This window comes from Xenopus laevis, chromosome 4L, assembly GCF_017654675.1.
Source record: "Xenopus laevis strain J_2021 chromosome 4L, Xenopus_laevis_v10.1, whole genome shotgun sequence".
NCBI classification, from domain to species: Eukaryota; Metazoa; Chordata; class Amphibia; order Anura; family Pipidae; genus Xenopus; species Xenopus laevis.
The window spans coordinates 139220719-139241256 of record NC_054377.1 but is presented as its reverse complement, the minus strand read 5'-3'; the positions used below and the strand labels follow the sequence as shown (position 1 = coordinate 139241256).

General features: G+C 41.8%; 1 protein-coding gene across 2 annotated transcripts in view; it reads right to left on the bottom strand.

Moving 5' to 3' along the window:
* The window catches only part of plxnb1.L (plexin B1 L homeolog), a 148249-nt gene that overhangs the window by 27548 nt on the left and 100163 nt on the right, over positions 1-20538 (bottom strand). For both annotated transcript variants that reach the window (XM_041590871.1, XM_018259137.2), the window contains 9 exons: positions 19901-20057; positions 19515-19623; positions 18818-18926; positions 17352-18269; positions 5884-6012; positions 3846-3968; positions 1891-1984; positions 1628-1794; positions 246-397 (listed from right to left, as the gene is read on the bottom strand). In XM_041590871.1, coding sequence (XP_041446805.1) covers positions 246-397; positions 1628-1794; positions 1891-1984; positions 3846-3968; positions 5884-6012; positions 17352-18269; positions 18818-18926; positions 19515-19623; positions 19901-20057 — 1958 coding nt within the window. The remainder of the gene's footprint in view (positions 1-245; positions 398-1627; positions 1795-1890; positions 1985-3845; positions 3969-5883; positions 6013-17351; positions 18270-18817; positions 18927-19514; positions 19624-19900; positions 20058-20538) is intronic.

Genomic DNA, 20538 nt, shown 5'->3' with positions numbered 1-20538 from the left:
CATTTGTTTGATCTCCTTGACAATAAGCCTTTAATATATATTGTAACTATACTTTTTCGATTTACGTGTATTGTATTTTTATACTTATTTGTACTTATTATTGTAATGACCCCCTGTTTCTTCTACTCATTTATTGTCCTGCTGTACAGTGCTTTTCCTTCAAGGAGCGCTATACAAATAAAAATATACATACTGTAATAATTAATTAATAATAAATACTGTACATAATTCATTTTAGTTTTTACCTGCTGGAAATCTCATATTGTAGGAGATCAACCTGGCACTGAATTCCAGCCACGGTCACAGTGTCCAATATGTCCTCCAGCTTCTGTCCCAAGTTGGATCCGGTGATGGTGATTCTGGTTCCACCCTCTATGGGGCCCGACAGAGGCTCGATCTGAAAATAAATGAGCCCGATTGTATTAACACTTATTCCTAAACTTCCCACAAGAGGGCAATGTAACACCTGCAGCCCTACAGTTGTTACCCAATAAAACTGATCGGAACGAGTCCCAATTCTGCACTGACTGTGTGGCACAGTAACATCTAGTTACATAGTACAATCGGGTTGAAAAAAGACAAAGTCCATCAAGTTCAACTCCTCCAAATGAAAACCCAGCATCCACACACCCCTCCCTACTTCAACATAAATTCTATATACCCATATCTATACTAACTATAGAGTTTAGTATCACAATAGCCTTTGATATTCTGTCTGTACAAGAAATCACCCAAATCCCTCGTATAGTCATTAACTGAATCAGCATCACAACATCACCCGGCAGTGCATTCCACAACCTCACTGTCCTGACTGTGAAGAACCCCCTACGTTGCTTCAAATGAAAGTTCTTTTCTTCTAGTCTAAAGGGGAGGCCTCTGGTACGGTGATCCACTTTATGGGTAAAAAGGTCCCCTGCCATTTGTCTATAATGTCCTCTAATGTACTTGTAAAGTCTAATCATGTCCCCTCGCAAGCGCCTTTTTTCCAGAGAAAACAACCCCAACCTTGACAGTCTACCCTCATAATTTAAGTCTTCCGTCCCTCTAACCAGTTTAGTTGCACTTAGTCTCTGCACTCTCTCCAGCTCATTTATATCCCTCTTAAGGACTGGAGTCCAAAACTGCCCCCATACTCCAGATGAGGCCTCACCAGGGACCTATAAAGAGACATAATTATGTTTTCATCCCTTGAGTTAATGCCCTTTTTTATACAAGACAGAACTTTATTTGCTTTAGTAGCCACAGAATGACACTGCCCAGAATTAGACAACGTGTTACGTACAAAAACCTCAAAATCCTTCTCATTTAAGGAAACTCCCAACACACTGCCATTTAGTGTATAACTTGCATTTATAGTATTTTTGCCAAAGTGCATAACCTGCATTTATCAACATTGAACCTCATTTTCCAGTTTGCTGCCCAGTTTCCCAACTTAGACAAATCACATGGAACCTACAGTTCTGCAATTTTAGTTATACCACTGGAGAGCCCCCAGATGTCATCACCCATCCCACTCGCCACCAACCCCCTGCCTTCCCAGGTCCTTCTTGGTGCCGGCTAGAATGGGGCTTTGGACCCCAGCTGAGCTTCAAACAACCAGAAGTCACTCAATCCCCTATTTACCTACCAAATGGATGAGTGGGGCCGGGCAGGTTCCTTCCACCTTCTCCTTGCACGACTCCTGATACATGCAGCTTGGCTGGCTCCCTCCGCACCACACACAGTTATACTTGGGGTCGGCTGTCTGGCAGCGGCTGCAGTCTGAGTGTCCCACTGAGCAGTTATAGAGGGTCACTGGAGTGGGAAAGAAAATGCCATGTGATTGCCCCTCTTTATTTATATTGGTACCATGAGTAGAGCCAAAGGCAGCAGGAGGAACAGCAAGCTTACCATAGAGATCTTCAGTGCTGTCTACTCGCAGGTAACTCTGTAACCGCACAAACACCATCGCATTAAACTCCAGCTGCAGCGCAGAGTAACTGTACTGGAACAATAAACGGAGAGTGAGGCATTGTGGGTGGCTGCTGAACCAACTGGAGAGAGGGACTCTATGGGGGAACTCCACCCCAAAACAGTTTTTGCATAATAAAAAAAATCGAATTCTGTGCAAATTCCATTAGACATTCTCAGTGTTTTTTACAGCTATTTGTAAATGTAACTGCTACTGTAAGCATTGTCTATCTGTTTATATTCTCTGCACTGCTGGTTCTGGCTTCTGAATCAATATACCAGAAGCCAGCTGATTAACAGAGCTGCTACATTGTTTCAAGAGATAGATGACCAAATATTAAACAAGGACCAAAACCAAAATCAGAGACGTGAATCAAGATCTACCAATTAGAGGTCCATTTCATTCTACTAATGGCCCCTTTACCAGTAAAGCTACTCATTGCCTGGCTGGTCTGGGCGCAGGACAAAGGCAAACTCACCCCATAACAATATCGGATTAAAATATTTCTTTATGGTTAATTTGACATGGGGAGATTTTGGCAATTATGGCACTTGTGATTTTTAGTAGCTCAAGAAATGGGACCAAAATGCCCCAAATCACCCTTATTTAACTCAATTGCCTGTAAACACTAATACAAGTCATTGTCCAGTAACTGTCATTTGGGGATGTGGCAGTTTGCATTCCAAGCCCTTACAGTTGATTGACAAAGGCGTGAGGGATGTGGTTTAGGGCATTTTGAGCTACAAGATGTCACCAAAATGTCCCAAATTTCCCTGGGTACTATTGTCCAATATTTGAGCCTTTGAAGCACACACCACTTAAAGGGCACCTGTTGGGTAAAAATGTTATCCCCAACCAAAGGTGAGCGCTAATAGAGCCCGCATTCCGGAAGTAGTTTTTTAAAAAGAAATGCCCCCCACCAGCGCTACGCTCCCTGCACCGGGAGAGAGCTCCCGGTGCAAGCAGCCATGTTGTGTCACTCGCATGCGCAAATCCGGGGTGAATTTGCGCATTTTGTCTCCGGCGAAAATTTGGCGCCATCAGTTTTTTTTGATGCCAGCGACAATTCTGACGCCTTCGACTATTTTGATGCCGGCAACAATTAAAGCACGCCCATTGACTTTAATGCGCATCAGAATTGTCGTTGGCGTCAAAATTTTCGCCACCGTTGATTTTGACGCCGGAGTCAAAAATAGTGTTGTGCAAATTTCGCACTAAATTCGCAAATTTTGAGGCAAAGTGAAACGGGACAAATTCGCCCATCACTAGTGGCACATTTTCATTATTCGCATGCGAGTGACCGGACATGGCGCTCACACCGGGAGCTCCCTCTTGGTGCGGGTAGCGTAGTGCTGTCGGGGCCGGTGGGCATTTAAAAAAAAAAAAAATCTACTGTTATTCAACCGGAATGCGGGCTCTATTAGCTATTACCTTTGGTTAGGGATAACATTTTTAACCAACAGGTGCCCTTTAAAGGGTAACAGTGCATTATCTGTAAATATGTATATATTTATATATGTAAATCATATGTATAGAAAACTCTTTGGTGGACCCCCCTGCAAAAAAAATCTTCAGAGGGGCCCAGCGCGCTCCAATCACCATCCTCCCACCCACTTCCCGCCTCCACCCACTTTCCATCAGGACCCCGCCCACTATCCTCCCAGTGCCAACGCGCTCTGCTTCCTCGCTGCAAGTAAGAGAGCTGCTGGGGAAGGGGTTCTTGTTGGCTATAGAGGAAGCAGACATTTGCTGTTACGCCACTGGGCTGAACTTACTGACCTGAGAGTGATTTGTAGGAGGGGGAGTGAGTGAGGAATGATGGGAGAGCAGGACGGAGGTGTAAAGGAGTAGAACAGTAGAGGTGGCTGGTGGTTCTGGGCTGTGTATTTATTACCTGGTGCAGCTGACATGTAATATAATACTTGGATTGCTCCTCTGGGTCCAGTTCCAGCACAGCGTCAGTGACCACACTCCTGCCATCCAGCAGCAGAACACAGTCATAGTCCATCTGTTGGTCCTGCAGAAGGAGGAGACATCAGTCAGGTTATATGTCCCATGGGCCATGTACTGAACAACACAACTTAAAGGGCAAGTCAACCCCAAAATTAACATTTGAAAACATAAGGAAAACATAATTCCAAGCGACTTTCCGCTATACATTTATTAAAAATGTTCAATACTTTTAAAATTATTTTGTAAAAACTGTTATCGAAAGCAGCATTAGGAGAACTAAAGTAGCTAGAAATGTTGTACATTGTGTTTTGTGCTTCTGTACCAGCCCAAGGCAACCACAGCCCTTTAGCAGTAAAGATGAGTCTCCAAAGATGCCCCAGTAGCTCCCCAGCTTTTTCTCTGCTGATTCACTGCACATGCTCTGTGCTGCTGTCACTTACTGAGCTTAGGGACCCACTCACAATATACAGTACATATAGAATAGAAATGTCACAATATAAGGCTGATTAGTAATTAATACAGATAATTACTACATGGCAACACAGAAACCAGTGCAATTAGCATCAGAATTTAATAATCAGCAAACCTGTAGCATCAGCTTATATTACAGGGGAAGCTCATTTTCTGCTGGATAATTAGTGACGAGCCCTAAGCTTATCTTCTCAACAGCCAATCAGAGCCCACTGAGCATGTGAGTGTCACAGACACTTTCCAAGATGGTGACCCCCTGTGACAAGTTTGAAGTCCTGGATCATTGCTGCTATTGACAAGCTGAAACTTTAGGTTGGTGCAATAAGTTCAGTATATAAAATATTATATATATATATTTGTGAGAAAGAGCGACACTCACAGATTATTTTCAATGCAGGCAAATTGTGTTTATTATTGAGTGGAATAAACACAATTTGCCTGCATTGAAAATAACCCTGTGAGTGTCGCTCTTTCTCACAAATATCTACCTTCTCAGTCAACGGAGTGCACCTTTGGATTTGGTATATATAGATATATTATATATAAAGTATTTTAGCCACATTCATTTTTAGGGTTTAGTTCTCCTTTAAAGGGATTCTGTCATGATTTTTTTATGTCGATTTTTATTTTTAATTGACACTGTTTACACTGCAAATAATTCACTCTACAATATAAAATTTCATTCCTTAACCAGCAAGTGTATTTTTAGTTGTAATATTGGTGTGTAGGTGCATCTCAGGTCATTTTGCCCGGTCATGTGCTTTCAGAAAGAGCCAGCACTTTAGGATGGAACTGCTTTCTGCCAGCTGTAGTTTCTCCTACTCAATTTAACTGAATGTGTCTCAGTGGGACATGGGTTTTTACTATTGAGTGCTGTTCTTAGATCTATCAGGGAGCTGTTATCTTGTGTTAGGGAGCTGCTATCTGGTTACCTTCCCATTGTTCTGTTGTTAGACTGCTGGTGGGGGGTGGAGGGAGGGGGTGATATCACTCACAAGTCACATGACTGGGGGCAGCTGGGAGACTGACAATATGTCTAGCTCCATGTCAGATTTCAAAATGAAATATATAAAAATCTGTTTGCTCTTTTGAGAAACAGATTTCAGTACAGAATTCTGCAGCTCTATTAACTGATTTATTTTGAAAAAAACTTGCTTTCCCATCACAGTATCCCTTTAATTTCTGTTGTTACTTTTTAAACAATGTTGCAAAAGTCTCAGTTCCCCCCAGGTCTGTTAATCTGCTGCCTTGTCTTTGTATCAACAGTCTGAGCCTCCAGGACAGAAAATAGAAAGGGACAGACAGACACTGGTTTCAATAGCAATACATATACAAATAACTTAAAAACCATAGAACATTGTGTAATGAATGTATATTGCAACGTTGCTTAGAATTATGGTTTCTTTTATTAGGCAAAATTTTATTTTGGGGTTGACTTGCCCTTTAAAGGGCCACTACACCCCCCCCCAAAGATGTCCAGCAGACTAGTTCATAGCACAGGGTTATACCTGGTAGTGATGGAAGTTCTTTCCAACCAATGTGATTTTCCTTTCCACGTTGACAGGCAGCAGGGAGGAGCTCTGGATACTTTCTACACACGGACAGGACTCCGGGCCCCATACAAGTTCTTCTTCATCCTGCAAAATAGACGTGATCAGGGGCTCAATGGAAAACTACAAATATATCAGGCCCTTCAGGAACTACAACTCAAAGCATGAACAACCTTCAGTTGCCAGTGGGATGCTGGGAATTGTAGTTGAACCACATTGGTTGAGCCACATGATAATAAAGTCACTGACTCAAACAGTGGGCAAAACTACAACACTTTAATGGTGGCGTACAGAATGAGAGGCATGGGAGACCTTTGGGGTTAAAAGTCATGTAGCAAGCAGTTCTATGGTTCGGAACCAGTAAGATTTAATGACATTGGGGCAAATTCACTAACCTGCGAAAATTCGCCAGCGCTGGCTTTGCGCACATCGCAACACTTCGTCAGGCGTAAATTCACCTGGACAACGCTAATTGATGAAGAACCGAAGTTGTGCAAGGGTACCGAACGCTGGCGAAGTTGCCCTAGCAAAAATACGCTTGGCAGTTCAAAGTTACGCTATCGTTGGCTAATTTGCATACGGCGTACAGTTTAAATGGACGTATATGCTGCAGCAAATACATTAGTTTACACAAGGCCAGGGAACCTTAATACAATTATATACAGGTGTTATTTTGCCCTACACATGTGCCCGCAGTATAGTTTAGGTGCCATATGTTATCAAATGTAGGGGGGAAGCCGGTTACCCCCCAAAAAAATTCAATCTTTTTCAGCCTATCACCCTGTAAAAAGGAAAAGGCACCAGCGTTTTTTGAGACTTTTTTTTGAGGAACTCCTATCTACTCTATTGCACTTCGCCTGGTCTGAGTTGGTGAAGGCAAGTCTGGGGATAGAGGCAACGGTCAGTAAAATAAAAAACGTAGTGAATTTGCGATAATTCGCCTGTCGTTAGAGTGCGAAGTTGCGCCAGAGTCTATCTCCTTGGCGAACTTTCGCCAGTGTTAAGCCACTTTACCCTTTAGTAAATTTCCCCCATAGTTGGTACCAAACAGCAATAGTATAAATTGAACATTTCATATGTGTTTCAGGGTGAGCTCAGCATAGAGGGCCCTTCCCCTGCCCATTGCTCTGGCACAGAGACAGCTGAAAAGTAAGGTGTCCTTAAAGGGGTTGTTCACCTTTGAGTTTTTTTTTTTTTTTTTTTTTATAACTTAAAATTTTATTGGATAAAGGTGCATACATATCGTAGTTATACAAACAATATGCATTGAAAATGAACACTGTATAACAGTACAGTATATTTCAAGGAGATAAATTACAATCAGAAACAAAAGAGTACAGTATATTTCAAGGAGATAGATTACATTCAGAAAAAAAAAAGAAGTTATCCATTTTTCCTTTAGAGCAAAAAATCATACATTAAGTAGTGGAAGGTGTAGAATATAGGCAATTCCTACATATCCTCCAGTTAACCAACAATCTACTGAAGATTGCATGACAAGTTATGTAATAATGGGAAGAAGCATAGGAAGAAGCCAAGGAACAATCAAAACCGGGTGTGTCTATACAAGCAGGTCAAAGTCTGCTATTTAGGTTTAGGCCCTATTCTCAGAAAGCCCGACAGTGTACACATCCCATTTTGACCACACTTTCTCCCATTTATATCTGTTACCCCTAATGTTGGCCGTCATATATTCCATCTCTCTCATATCTTTCACCCTATAAACAACATCCTCTATTTTTGGCGGGGAGGCCGATTTCCAAAGGGATGTAATAGCCAATCTGGTAGCAGTTAGAATAAAATTTGTAAGTCTTTGTTCTGCAAAGGTGATATCTGGGAATGGCCTGCCCACCAAAGTAGTATAGATGTCAAGATGTACATTTTTAGAAAGAACATTCGTTAGTAACTCCTCTACTTCGTGCCATAGTGATGTTAATTTGGGGCACTCCCACATTATATGTTGCTGTGTTCCTCTAAGACCACAACCTCTCCAACACAACGGGGAAGTGCCTGGAAAAATACGGCTAAGCTTAGCTGGAGTGTCGTACCAAAAGAACAAAGATTTATAGATGCTTTCTTTCTGTCTGACACATGTTGCACTTCTGTTTGCATTTTCCCAAATTTCAGACCAAACTTCCATAGGGAGAGGATTGGAAGTGATTTCTTCCCATTTTAACATATAAGGATGCTTGGGGAAAGGGCTAGCAGAAATAGTCATAATATTATTGTATAAAGTAGAGATCAGGGCTTTCCTAGGAAGACCTTTTAAGCATAACTTCTCAAATTGGGTTAGAGAGGGAGATGATGTGCCTCGAGGAAGGCCATGGCCGATGAAATAGAGTATTTGTACCAATTCATACATCCTATTTGGTGGGATAGAGAACTTAATCTTAAGTTCCTCAAGAGTTAGTAGCTTGAGAGTTAGGGGATTTAAAAAATCATAAGTTCTGGATAGATCTAGTGCACCCCAGTAGCTTCTAAAGTGCATCGAAAGACCAGGAGGGAAGGCAGCATTTCCTAAAAAAGGAGTGACCAATGAGTGGGGATTGGCTAGACGATATTTTGCCTTGCATAGCTTCCATATCCTCAGAGTGAATGACATTGGAGAGAGGAGTGGACCAAGTTTTCTATCCTTTGAGACCCAGAGAAGAGAGCCAGGATGTATTGGAGTAATCCATAGCGCCTCTATATAAGCCCATTTACTCGTGTGATTATATGTGGTCCACCCAGGAATATGTCTTAAATGAGACGCCTCATAGTAGGCCCTCAAAGATGGGACCGAGAGACCCCCTTGAGATTTACTAGTGGTCATAAGTATGCCTGCTAATCTATGTCTGCGTTTGCCCCATATAAACTTAAAGATAGACGTCTGAAGATCTCTAAGAACTAAACGGGGAACCGCTATCGGAGGGTCTCAAACAGGTACAAGAGCTTGGGAAGAATCGACATCTTGATCACTGTTATGCGACCCAACCATGATATAGTATATGAATTCCACTTAAGGAGAGATGCCTTGATCGTTTGTATCAATGGGGGAAAGTTGACCTGGTACAATTGACTATATGTTTTAGTTAGATGAACGCCTAAATATTTTAAGGAGTGAGTTTTCCATTTGTACGGGAACGAAGCTTCTAAAGCCTCTTTGATCGGTCTGGGTATATTCAATGGGAGCGCCTCTGTTTTATCTATGTTTAATTTATATCCTGAAAGTTGGCCGTATTGTACCAGAAGTTTATGTAGGTTTGGCAAGGAGACAACTGGGTTAGTCAGGGTAAGGAGGATGTCATCTGCGAATAGGGAGATAACAAATTCCTGATGTTGGATGACAGGCCCAGTTATATCTGTATGGTTTCTAATGGCCGAGGCTAGAGGTTCAATGCTCAAGGCATACAACAATGGCGACAAGGGGCACCCCTGCCTAGTCCCATTGCGGATAGGAATCTGTTTATGAGAAGCTTCCGGTAATTTAAGTGAGGCTGCAGGAAACGAATATAAACACTGAAGAGCTTTAAGAAAGGGGCCCCCCATGCCCATGTGTTCTAGTAGGTCAAACATAAAATCCCAATTGAGGCGATCAAAAGCCTTTTCAGCATCTAGGCTAAGCAATAATGTTGGTGTTTTGGTTTTGTTCACAACATCAATTAAATCAATTGCTCTACGAGTATTATCACCTGCTTGCCTACCATATATAAAACCAACTTGGTCTGTGTTTATGAGTCCGGGCATGAGGGGTCCCAATCTGTTAGCCAAGAGTTTAGTAAAGATCTTAAGGTCTGAATTCAAAAGGGCTATAGGTCTATAGCTACCACAGAGGCCAGGATCCTTACCCTCCTTGTGTAGTAGGGTGATGTAAGAAGACAACATAGATTGGGGGATGGGTTGGTCTGACATAAAAGAATTAAAAAGCTTAGTCAGGTGTGGGATCAATATTTCGCAAAATTTTTTATAATAGGCATATGAGTAGCCATCTGGGCCAGGTGCCTTTGAAGAAGGAAGAGACTTAATTGTGCTCTTGACTTCCTCCTCAGTGATTGGTTTGTTAAGAGTTTCAAGCTCTATTGACGTGAGAACTGATTGTACGTTGTCTGTCAAAAAGGATTGTCTGAGAACTGGAACGCTAGTGCCTAATGGAAGTTGAGGAGAAGGAAGATTATAAAGTGAGGTGTAGTATTCCTCAAATGCCAAGGCAATCCCTTTTGGAGAGAACGTCCTTTCTCCATTTGATTTGTCTACGGAGACTATGGCGGAATGAGCAATCTGTTCTCTCAATTTCTTAGCTAATAAAGAGTGTGGTTTATCCCCTCTTTCATAATATTTTTGCTTGGTCCATTTTAACGCTTTCGAGATATCCCCTGAGGCAAGTAAACTAAGCTCTTTTCGAACCCCAAGAATCTCCCTACGAAGTTCAGCTGTTGGAGTACGATGAGCTTTGTGTTCTAAATGGTTCAATTTGTGCAGTAAAGAGATCCTAGTATGTGATTTAGCTTTTTTCCGAGCTGTTGCTATAGATATAAGTTTACCCCTCAATACTGCTTTATGGGCTTCCCATAAAGTTGAGATCTTATTCACAGAGTGAGCATTGTCTCTAAAATAATCTAGGATCGACTGGGATAAATCTTCGCAAATACGAGAGTTATTCAATAGATCTTCATTTAACCTCCAATGCGTAGATTTCCGCACTGAGGAGGTCAGATGAATGTCTAGTGTAATAGCATGATGATCTGACCATGAAATAGGAATGATATCTGAGGAGGCTGAATATGCTAACAAATCCCTAGAGGTCAAAAAAAAATCCAATCTAGAATAGAGCAGATGGCGTGCTGAATAAAAGGAAAAGGCCCTCTCATTGGGATGAAGTACTCTCCAGATATCTCTCAAATCTAATCTATGAATTAGTTGGCGAAACCTTTGACATTGTGATTTATAGTGCTTGGAAAGAGGAGGGTGAGAACGATCCCCGTTTTCCGAGAGAACTAAGTTGTAATCCCCTCCAATAATAATAGGATAATCGTAATCCCCTCTAGCTTTAGGAAGGGTGGTTTTCAAAAACCTCAGCTGATTCTTATTGGGGGAGTAAATATTGGCTAGCCTGAGAGGTTTGCCTTCCAAAAGGCCATCCAATATCAAATAGCGACCTTTAGGATCTGCCTGAATACCTTGAACCTCAAAGGGACAATTCCTATGTATTAATATCATAAGGCCCGCTTTTTTAGAGCTAGAGGTTGCTTGATAAGCAGTAGGAAACAGTTTAGTTATGAATGAGATATTGTCGGATGTCCTAAAGTGCGATTCTTGAATCATAGCAATATCGGGTCGCAATCTGTGTAGCTCCCTTCTGAGCATATATCGTTTCATAACACTGTTCAAACCATTCACATTTAATGTTAGACATTTAACCATGGTGACTTATAGGTAGGATAAGCTTCCTTGAACATTCATTATACCAACAGTTTTCCCAAAGCCCAACCTCAAACCGAGAATCTATAATGGGCATTAGCAAATGTAATAATGAAAATAAGGCATGGTATAGAAAGCAAATCTCGGTAAACCATCCCCAGAGGTAAAATAGTGAAAATAAGATATGGTAAAGAAAACAAATCTCGGTGAACCATCCCCAAGGGTAAAATATAGAAAACAAACCAGAGAAAATAAACAAAAACAAACAAAATATACTTATATAAAAGGAACTCTGTAAGACAAATCCCATCTGAAGGGAGCCAGTAGGAAAAGATTCAGTTAGTCGCAGCTCTACCGCCAAATCAGGCAGGTATCGGGACCACAAGATAACCATATCTGTGATGGGGGAGTCCCAGGTGACAATCAGTAGGGTAAAACTAAGCAAAGAAATCGACAGAGACTCAGTATCCGGAGAGATCATAATACCAAAGGAAGATGCTCAGGGTGCATCTTTAGGGGGTGTCATTCGATGAGTGCTGGTCTTCACCTTTTCCCAAATGGGTGAGAGTCGAGTGGGTTGTAGCTCCGTCTTAGCCGGAGTCGGAATTTTTGGATCCAAAGTAAGCAAGCCGAGATCATGTAGAAATTTAGATCCTTGAGTGTGATCCTGTAACGTATACTGGCGATTCCCCTTTGACACAATCAACCGGAATGGGAAGCCCCATCGATAGGGGATATTATGATCCCGTAGTGTTTGAGTTGTGGGGCGAAGTTCTCTTCTTTTGTTCAGTGTAATTGGTGAGACATCATTAAAAATCTGCACTTTCTGACCTTGGTGGTCCACATGTGAGCAATTTCTAGTTTTAGCCATAATGCTGTCCTTGCTCTCAAAATAGTGCAAGCATACAACAATGTCTCTTGGCGTTGTGACGTTGGGGGGTCTGGCTCCTAGGGCTCTATGGGCCCTATCGAACCGCCATGCTTCTACCGGAAGATCCGGATTAATGGCTGAAAAGAGTGAGCGAAGGAAGGGCCTAATGTCTTGAGGAGAAATGTTTTCAGAAACCCCTCTTACCCGTAGGTTTTGTCGTCTGGATCTGTTTTCCAGATCTTCTGTATGGGACTGTAAGGAATGAAGCTCATCACGTAGTGTGAAATTCTCCTCCTCCATTTGATTATAGCGTGTGATAAGATCGTCAACCTTGTTTTCAAGTTGATCAGTCCGATCCCCAAGATTAGTTATATCCGCTTGTACATCTTTAAGAGCCAGATGAAAACTTGCCGTAATCGAGTTTGTTAACCGCTCATGAAGGTCTGTAAGCTGTTGCGCAAGTACCTGTACCGTTACCAGGTCTGGGCCTTGTGCCTGCGAGAATGCGGTACGCGGTTGTATAGTGGACTCAGCGGAGAAATGACCAGGAGAGGTAGCTATCGAGTCACTGTGTCCCGGAGAGCTAGATGGAGAGATATCAGCAAGTGCGCCATTGTCAGAGTCTCCGGCGCCATCTTGGACACGCTGTTTCTGAGATGCCGACTTTTGAAAATAAGGAGACATTGTGTCGGGTGAGACCTTAGTTCGGCGTTTCCCCAACTCGATACGCTTTCCTTTGGTGCTCATATTCGCCCGATTAGCAAAAGTTTGCAATATAGAGGCTAAGATCGGGTAATATATCTTCCGTTGGGACGGAGCTCTCTGTCTGTGCGACCGTCCTACGTCATGGCACGCATGCGCCCTGAGTTATTTTTTATTATGACGTAGAGAGGGATATTCTGAGACAATCTGCAATTGGTTTTCATTTTATTATTATTTGTGGCTTTTGAGTTATTTAGCTTTTTATTCAGCAGCTCTCCAGTTTGCAACTTCAGCCATCTGGTTGTTGGGGTCCTAATTACCCTAGCAACGATGCCCTGATTTCAATAATAGACTGGAATATGAATAGGGGAAGACCAGAATAGAAAGATGACTAATAAAAAAAGAGGAATAATAGAACATTTGTAGCCTTACAGAGAATTTGTTTTTAGATGGGGTCAGTGACCCCCATTTGAAAACGGGAAAGTATCAAAAGAAAACAGCAAATAATTAAAAAAACATAAAAAAATAAATCATGACTAATTGAAAAGCTTCTTAGAATGTGCCATTCTATAACATACTGAAAGGTGAACCACCATTTTAACGGGGTAGTTTACCTTTAAGTTAACTATTAGTATGTTATAGAATGGCTAATTCTAAGCAACTTTTCAACTGGCCTTCATTTTTTTTTATATAGAATTTAAATTATTTGCTCTGACTCTTTCCAGATTTCAAATGGGGGTCACTGACCCCATCTATAAAAAAACAAATGCTCTGTAAGGCTACAGATGTATTGTTATTGCTACTTTTAATGACTCATATTTCTATTTGGGCTCTCTCCTATTCATATTAATGGTTGCAGGGTCATGTGGACCCTAGCAACCAGATTACTGAAATTTGCCAACTGGAGAAATGCTGAATAAAAAGCTAAATATCTCAAAAACCCCAGATAATAAAAAAATATAACCCAATTGCAAATCGTCTCAGAATATCACTCTCTACAATATATATATATATATATATATATATATATATATATATATATATATATATAAAAGTTAATTTAAAGTGGACCTGTCACCTACACATAAAAAACTGCATAATGAAAGTCCTTTCCAAATTAAATATGGAACCCCAAAAAATAGTTTTCATTAAAACATCCATACCTGTTATAAAGGTGTTTAAATATCTAAACTGTCAATCAAATATTACCTGCCCGCCTCTATGCCCGTGGCATAGAGGAGGGGCAGTCAATTACTTTCACTTTCCATTCAGCACTTTCTAGATGTCACTGCTCTCCCCACATTCCCCCTTCCCTCCTCAGGCTCTATAATTGTGTACCACACTGCACATGGACATTAGGTCCCTCATTCTGGTTCATACACAAGATTTTGGGGTGATACACAATTTCCCTTAATAACCGTTTCCACAAAATGGCAGCTGCCTCCTTGCTATGATTGTATAATTCCAAAACAGAAGGAAACAAAATTTAAATAATAAATACAGTGTAAGTAAATTTATTTTGCTCAGCTAACATGATAGAAAAGAATTTGAAATTATTTCTTAGGGTGACAGGTCCCCTTTAAAGGTGAACAACCCCTTTAACCCATTCCCTTCCACAAAGGGCACACATAAAATCTGCTCTGCTTGCTGGTGATGTCAGTGGCATTGCCCTTGAAAACAAAGGGACGTTTCTCGTCACGGCTTCTCCTGATTCCCACCAGCTGGCGCTAATGTCGTTAGGCGGGTTTCGCAGCAATGAGACGGGAAAGCCAAAAAAAAAAAGATCTCCAATAATGTCCCTCTGCTCATCACTGTGGCCACTATGTGCCAGCTGGCTTCCCTGCAATGCCTCCAATATGTTAACTACTCTTTATAGACATCCTGCCAAGCCCGAGAGAGGGTATTGTACTTACTTTTATTATCAATTAAAAACAATGGTTCTTTCAGTAGGAACCCTTTCCCACTTCCCCTGCAAACCCAACGCTCCCCTCTTTTGTCTACAGAGAGAGAGAGAGAGAAAGTGAGTGAGAGAGAGAGAGCGGGTGAGAGAGAGTGAGAGGGGGTGAGAGAGAGAGAGGGGGTGAGAGAGATAGAGGGGATGAGAGAGAGTGTGAGAGAGAGAGAGTGAGAGAAATAGAGGGGGAGAGAGATAGAGAGAGAGCTGCCATTGTAAGCGAAACCGTTTTTCATTTGCAAAATTAACTCTAACCAGAAGCAACTTTCTAATATTCAGTATATTCAGTAGCAAACTGCACTTAGTAAAATAGAGAGAATATCCTGTATTGGATTGTGGGAAATAATATTTATTTCAGCAGCTCTCCAGTTTGCAATTTCAGCCATCTGGTGGCTGGGGTCCACATTACCCTAGCAACCATGCATTGATTTGAATAAGAGACTGGAATATGAATGGGAGAGGGACTGAATAGAAAGATGAGTAATAAAAAGTGGCAATAACAATAAATTTGTAGCCTTAAAGAGCATTTGTTTTTTCAAAGGGTCAGTGACCCCCAATTGAAAGCTGGAAAAGAGTCAGAAGAAGAAGACAAATATTTTTGCAAACTACAAAAAATAAACAATAAAGAACAATTGAAAAGTTACTTAGAATGAGCCAGTCTATAAAGTAATAAAATATAACTTAAAGGTGAACCACCCCTTTAAGTAGTAGTACAATGATACGGGAAGGGTCAAGGTGCCCTTTGAAGGGGGAGGAGCTAATACGTAACAAAAGGAGGATGGGAGTTTAGTTTCCTTTTAATATAAACTAAAACTGGAAACAGAAGATAATGCTGAGTAGTCAATTCCCAAAATAAATACAACTGACCATCTGTTCTTTACTGAATTAAAGGAGAAGGAAAGCTCAATGACAGTTTATTGCCAACAGATCAGCCACAATAGTGCAAGCTATAACACTATATTTATTCTGCAGAATGCTTTACCATACCTGAGTAAACAGCTCTAGAAGCTCTCTCTGTTAGTTTAGGATAGCAGCTGCCAAATTAGCTTGGTGTGACATCACTTCCTGTCTTTCCCTGCTCACTTATAGCTCTGGGCTTAGATTACAGCAGAGAGGGGGGAGGGGAAAGGGAGAGTGGGAGGAGCAAACTGAGCATGCTCAAGCCCTAGCCCTGGAGGTTTAAACTGAAAACAGGAAGTCTGATACAGAAGCCCATGAGTACACAATAGAAGGAAATAAACGCTGTGTTTCTTTTGACAGAGGACTCAGAGCAGCATTACTTTGAGGGTTTACTAGTGTATTAATATAGACCTTTCTGATAAAGCTTACTTAGTTTTAGCCTTTCCTTCTCCTTTAAAGCAGAATTATTATTATCTGCACTAAAGGGTAAGTATCCCTTCTGATGATTGTTTTAATCCCATTGGCTCATCCTATCAGTATCTGCTGCAGTAGAAAATAAACACTTTCAGGTTTACAGCAAGGCCTAGAACTAGTTTTATATCCCCAAATCCCCCGCGTGAGTGTTTAGAGATTCAGAGAACGTCAGCACTTGGCTGCAGATCAGAGGAGAGTTGGACCTTGGCGTTGCCAAGCTCTGGCCATATAAAGCCTTTCATCTTCTCAAGCGGCAGAGGCTGAGAAACTTGATGTTTCCCGAATGGCAGAAACTTGGATTGTCAGCTATGGGGCAGGAGAAATCTGAACTCTTCACTCTCTCACCGGTACCCAACAGAAAATCCCTGTGGCTCCTGGGGAAGGGGGGGCACAGTGAGCCGTTTTATTATTCAGTTGAATGTCTCGGCCTAAGTCATTTGTATTACTGTGCAATAGACTGGGGCTGAAGCTGGGAAACCTCATCTGTTACTATTCGAGCAGGAAACAAAGCAGCAGGTACCTATGGGCTGCAATTCGGTGCCCAAATAACTGGTATGGAAGGGACAATGCCAGCTGCCAGGCTCCTGTCTCTTAGAAACAAGCAAGTTGTTGTGTGACAGCAGCACCAGTTGGGTTCATTTATAAACATTGGGCAAATTTGCCCATGGGAAGTTTCCCAAAGCAACCAATTAGTGGTTGGCTTCTTTTAAAGAAAGCAAATGTTTGATTGGTTGCCATCGGTTACTGCCTAAGTGCAAATTTGCCCGGTGTTTATAATTGACGAGTGTGCCGTGCCTGCTCATCAGGCTTCTCCATTCCCTGGATAAGGAGTTGAGATGTTGGATGTGGATGACACTTGGTGGCCAATCTCCTAGGCAGAAAGTGCCACCCTAGATATCAATGTTTCTAAAACAAGTTTAGAAACTGGGTTCAGGTGGGGCCCAAACTGCTGAAAACTTGGGCAGACTAATTAAATGTGGTGAGATATAGGCTGAACAGGGGCTGAATCCTGGGTTTGGTTTCCACCTCAGTTGAGTGTAAAACATGGGCACCAAAACACTATGGCAAACGGAGACAGAAAATGATGTGGACACCTGGTACCAGACTAACTGCCCTCACAGAACTTACCATCTCGATGAGTCCTGGAGAATCAAACTGATAATCCAGATCAGACTGAAGGATGCCAGGGAAACTTGGTGAGACTCCGTCGCTCTCCCCGTCTCCAGAAAGGATAGTGGAAGCTGAAAAGGATGAAGTGTCATTGTCCATACTGGCCGAGTCTACCCAATCATCTGCCTCCGTTTGGTCCAAGTTTTCCTCTGTGTTATCCTCAGTGGGAACTGTAGGTGGCTCTTCGGAGTAAGGTATTTCACTGTCAAACTCATCATGATATCCAGCCAAGGAGGTGACACTGGATACCTTGTTAGGGGTTGTGATAGGCTGGACAGCAGAAGTCAATTCTTCTTGCGTAGGAAGGAGCATTGTGGGTGTCCATGCATTTTCCTCTTCTGTTTCAGGAACGGTTGGTGGAGGAACAGGGATTGGTGTTGTGGCCATATAAGATGTAGTGGAACTTTCTGTAGTTATCATCTCTTGGAGCATGCTTTGTTCTGATGTGACAGCTACATACTCATTATCTGTGATGGGAGGGCTTGTGGCCATATCTATAAACATGGTGGTTGGGATTGTGGTGGGGTGGCTCATTGGTTCTTCTGTGGAAGGTTCCATTGTGATATCTGGAATGGTGTCTTCTGTGGCAAAGTCCAAGATGCCTGTGGTTGGATCAGGCTGTAGAACGGTAGTTGTTTCTGGACTAACAGCAGTCGTAGTAACAGGAAAAGTAGTTGGGATGGTGGTTGGTGGGAATGTTGTAGGTGAGGTCTCTGGGATTGTTGTAAGTGTAGTAGTGCTTGGTGTGGTACTTTCAGTGGTCACTGGGGCTTCACTTGGACTTGTTTCCAGAGCAACGGTGGAAAGTAGGACAGTGGAAATCAACTTAGTGGGAACTTCCGGAGGAAAGGTTGGATCCACGAATGGAACCTGAGTCTGTTCAAGTCATGAAATAAGGCATATTTAAAAACAAACTACAATTTAGATAAATAGATAGATAATGATAGATGGATAGATAGATTGATAAATACAAAGATGATGGATAGAGAGAGAGAGAGAGAGAGAGAGAGAGAGAGAGAGAGAGAGAGAGAGAGAGAGAGAGAGAGAGAGAGAGAGAGATAGATAGATAGATAGATAGATAGATAGAGAGATAGAGAGATAGATAGATAGATAGATAGATAGATAGATAGATAGATAGATAATGGATATATATATTATGGATAGATAGACAGATAATGGATAGCTAGATGGGTTGATAGATAGATAGATAAACAAACGAAGTTAGATAGATAATGGATAAATACATAGACGATGGACAGAGAATAGATAAATAATTTACGGATAGATATATAATGGATAAATAGATAGATAATCTAATTGATGCAAAATTAGAAATAAAATGGCACACTAATTCTTTAGTGATTTATTGAGATCTCCACACTCTGATAATATATAGATAGATGATGGATAGACGTTATCATTACCAGCTTGTTGTAGATAATGGTCCCCTCCTCACACGTTGCTTTATGAGTGCAGTGATGCTGTTGGATGCACCAGTTACAGCCCCAGTCACTGCTCACACAACCACGGCACCTGTATGAACCGGGAGAGACACAAAGTGAGCACAATGACCCAAGAGCTTGCATTTCAAGATGTTTAAATGGGATCTAAACCCAAAATAATCAATTGATGTAAACTTAAACTAACCCAGAGTGGTCCTCTGAGCACGCTACCGATGCAATTTCCTATGCACTTCCTGCATTCATTTAACTCTAGTGTTACTGACTCTCATTTGAGCCAAAGCCTGGTATTAGCACCTAAAACTGCAAATATCTAAGAAACAGCTACGAATAGAAAATTAATGTAAATGAATGAATGTAATTATTTTCCAACTTTCAAGCTGTAGATCTAATTAGACATTGAAAGCAGAGTGCCTGTCCCTTGATATTTACGTCATTGCTTGTTCTGACTACATACATCACTGAAACAATATGGCTCTCTTCCAGCCAAAACTCACTTTCCCATAATGCCTTGTTTATTGTGAACTTAACACACCTGGAAAGGAGAAGAATAACAGACATTAGTGGGGAATAGTCTTGTTGGAGGCCAGCTAACATTGTTTTGTGTGTGTAGTCAGGACCAGCAGTACAGAGTGCAGGGTGCTGGGGTCATAGTACTCACGGAGCGTTCTTATAAAGCTGGGCCACAGCCATGCAGTCGTAGAAGGTGAACTCAGTGCTGGATATGGTCACCTCTCCGAAGCGCAGAACAAGCTTCACCTGCACATGATCTGAAAGCAGAAGTGGGGGTTAATGCTGCATTAATGGGGTTAAGGCATGAGTGAAAGGTGAAAACATTTTGGTGCAGAGAATTCCGCAGGCAACATTTACCGGTGCATTTACTTAGTGCCCCTTAGTGCTGAGTTACAGGGCACTTGCTTTTTGGGGCATTTCTGCACAGACACGAATATACCTTGAGACCATTTATTGCTCTAGTACCTCCTCTATAGGGGGCAATGCCTCCGGCTGAATTCCACGCCACACCCACCCATCAGAACCAGTACCCACCTGTCCCAGGCTTGATCACAGGAGTCTTGTTTGGATCTGGAGACGGACACATCACTCCAGTGTCTTTTATAACCGCGCGGCTCTCGAAATCTTCAAAGAAGCAGGAATAAGACTCTTCGGGATCCGGGGCCGGTAAATCAGGGATTGATAAAAAAACCTGGACAGACAAACAAACAACTGGTGGTTAGAAATGCTCCTACTCGTCCAGGAATAGTCAGTATAAGGGAGCTGCAAGCGTTAAAGGGGTTCATCTTTAAAGGAACAGTAACACTAAAAAACTGAAGTGTCTAAAAGAAATTAAAATATAACGTACAGCACTGGTAAAAGTTCTGTTTGCTTCAGTTTATATAAACAAGCTGCTGTGTAGCCATGGGGAAAGCCACTCAAGCTGGAAAAAAGGCACAGGATACACAGCACATAACAGATAAGCCCTATAGAATACAATGGTGTTTTATCTGTATTCTACTATGTGACCTGTGCCTTTTTTCCAGCTTGAATGGCTGCCTCAATGGCTACACAGCAGCTGGTTTATATAAACTATAGTAGTACTTATATGTTATCTACTGTGTATCCTGTGCTTGAATAGCTGTCCCCATGGCTATACAGCAGCTTGTTTATATAAACTATAGTAGTACTTA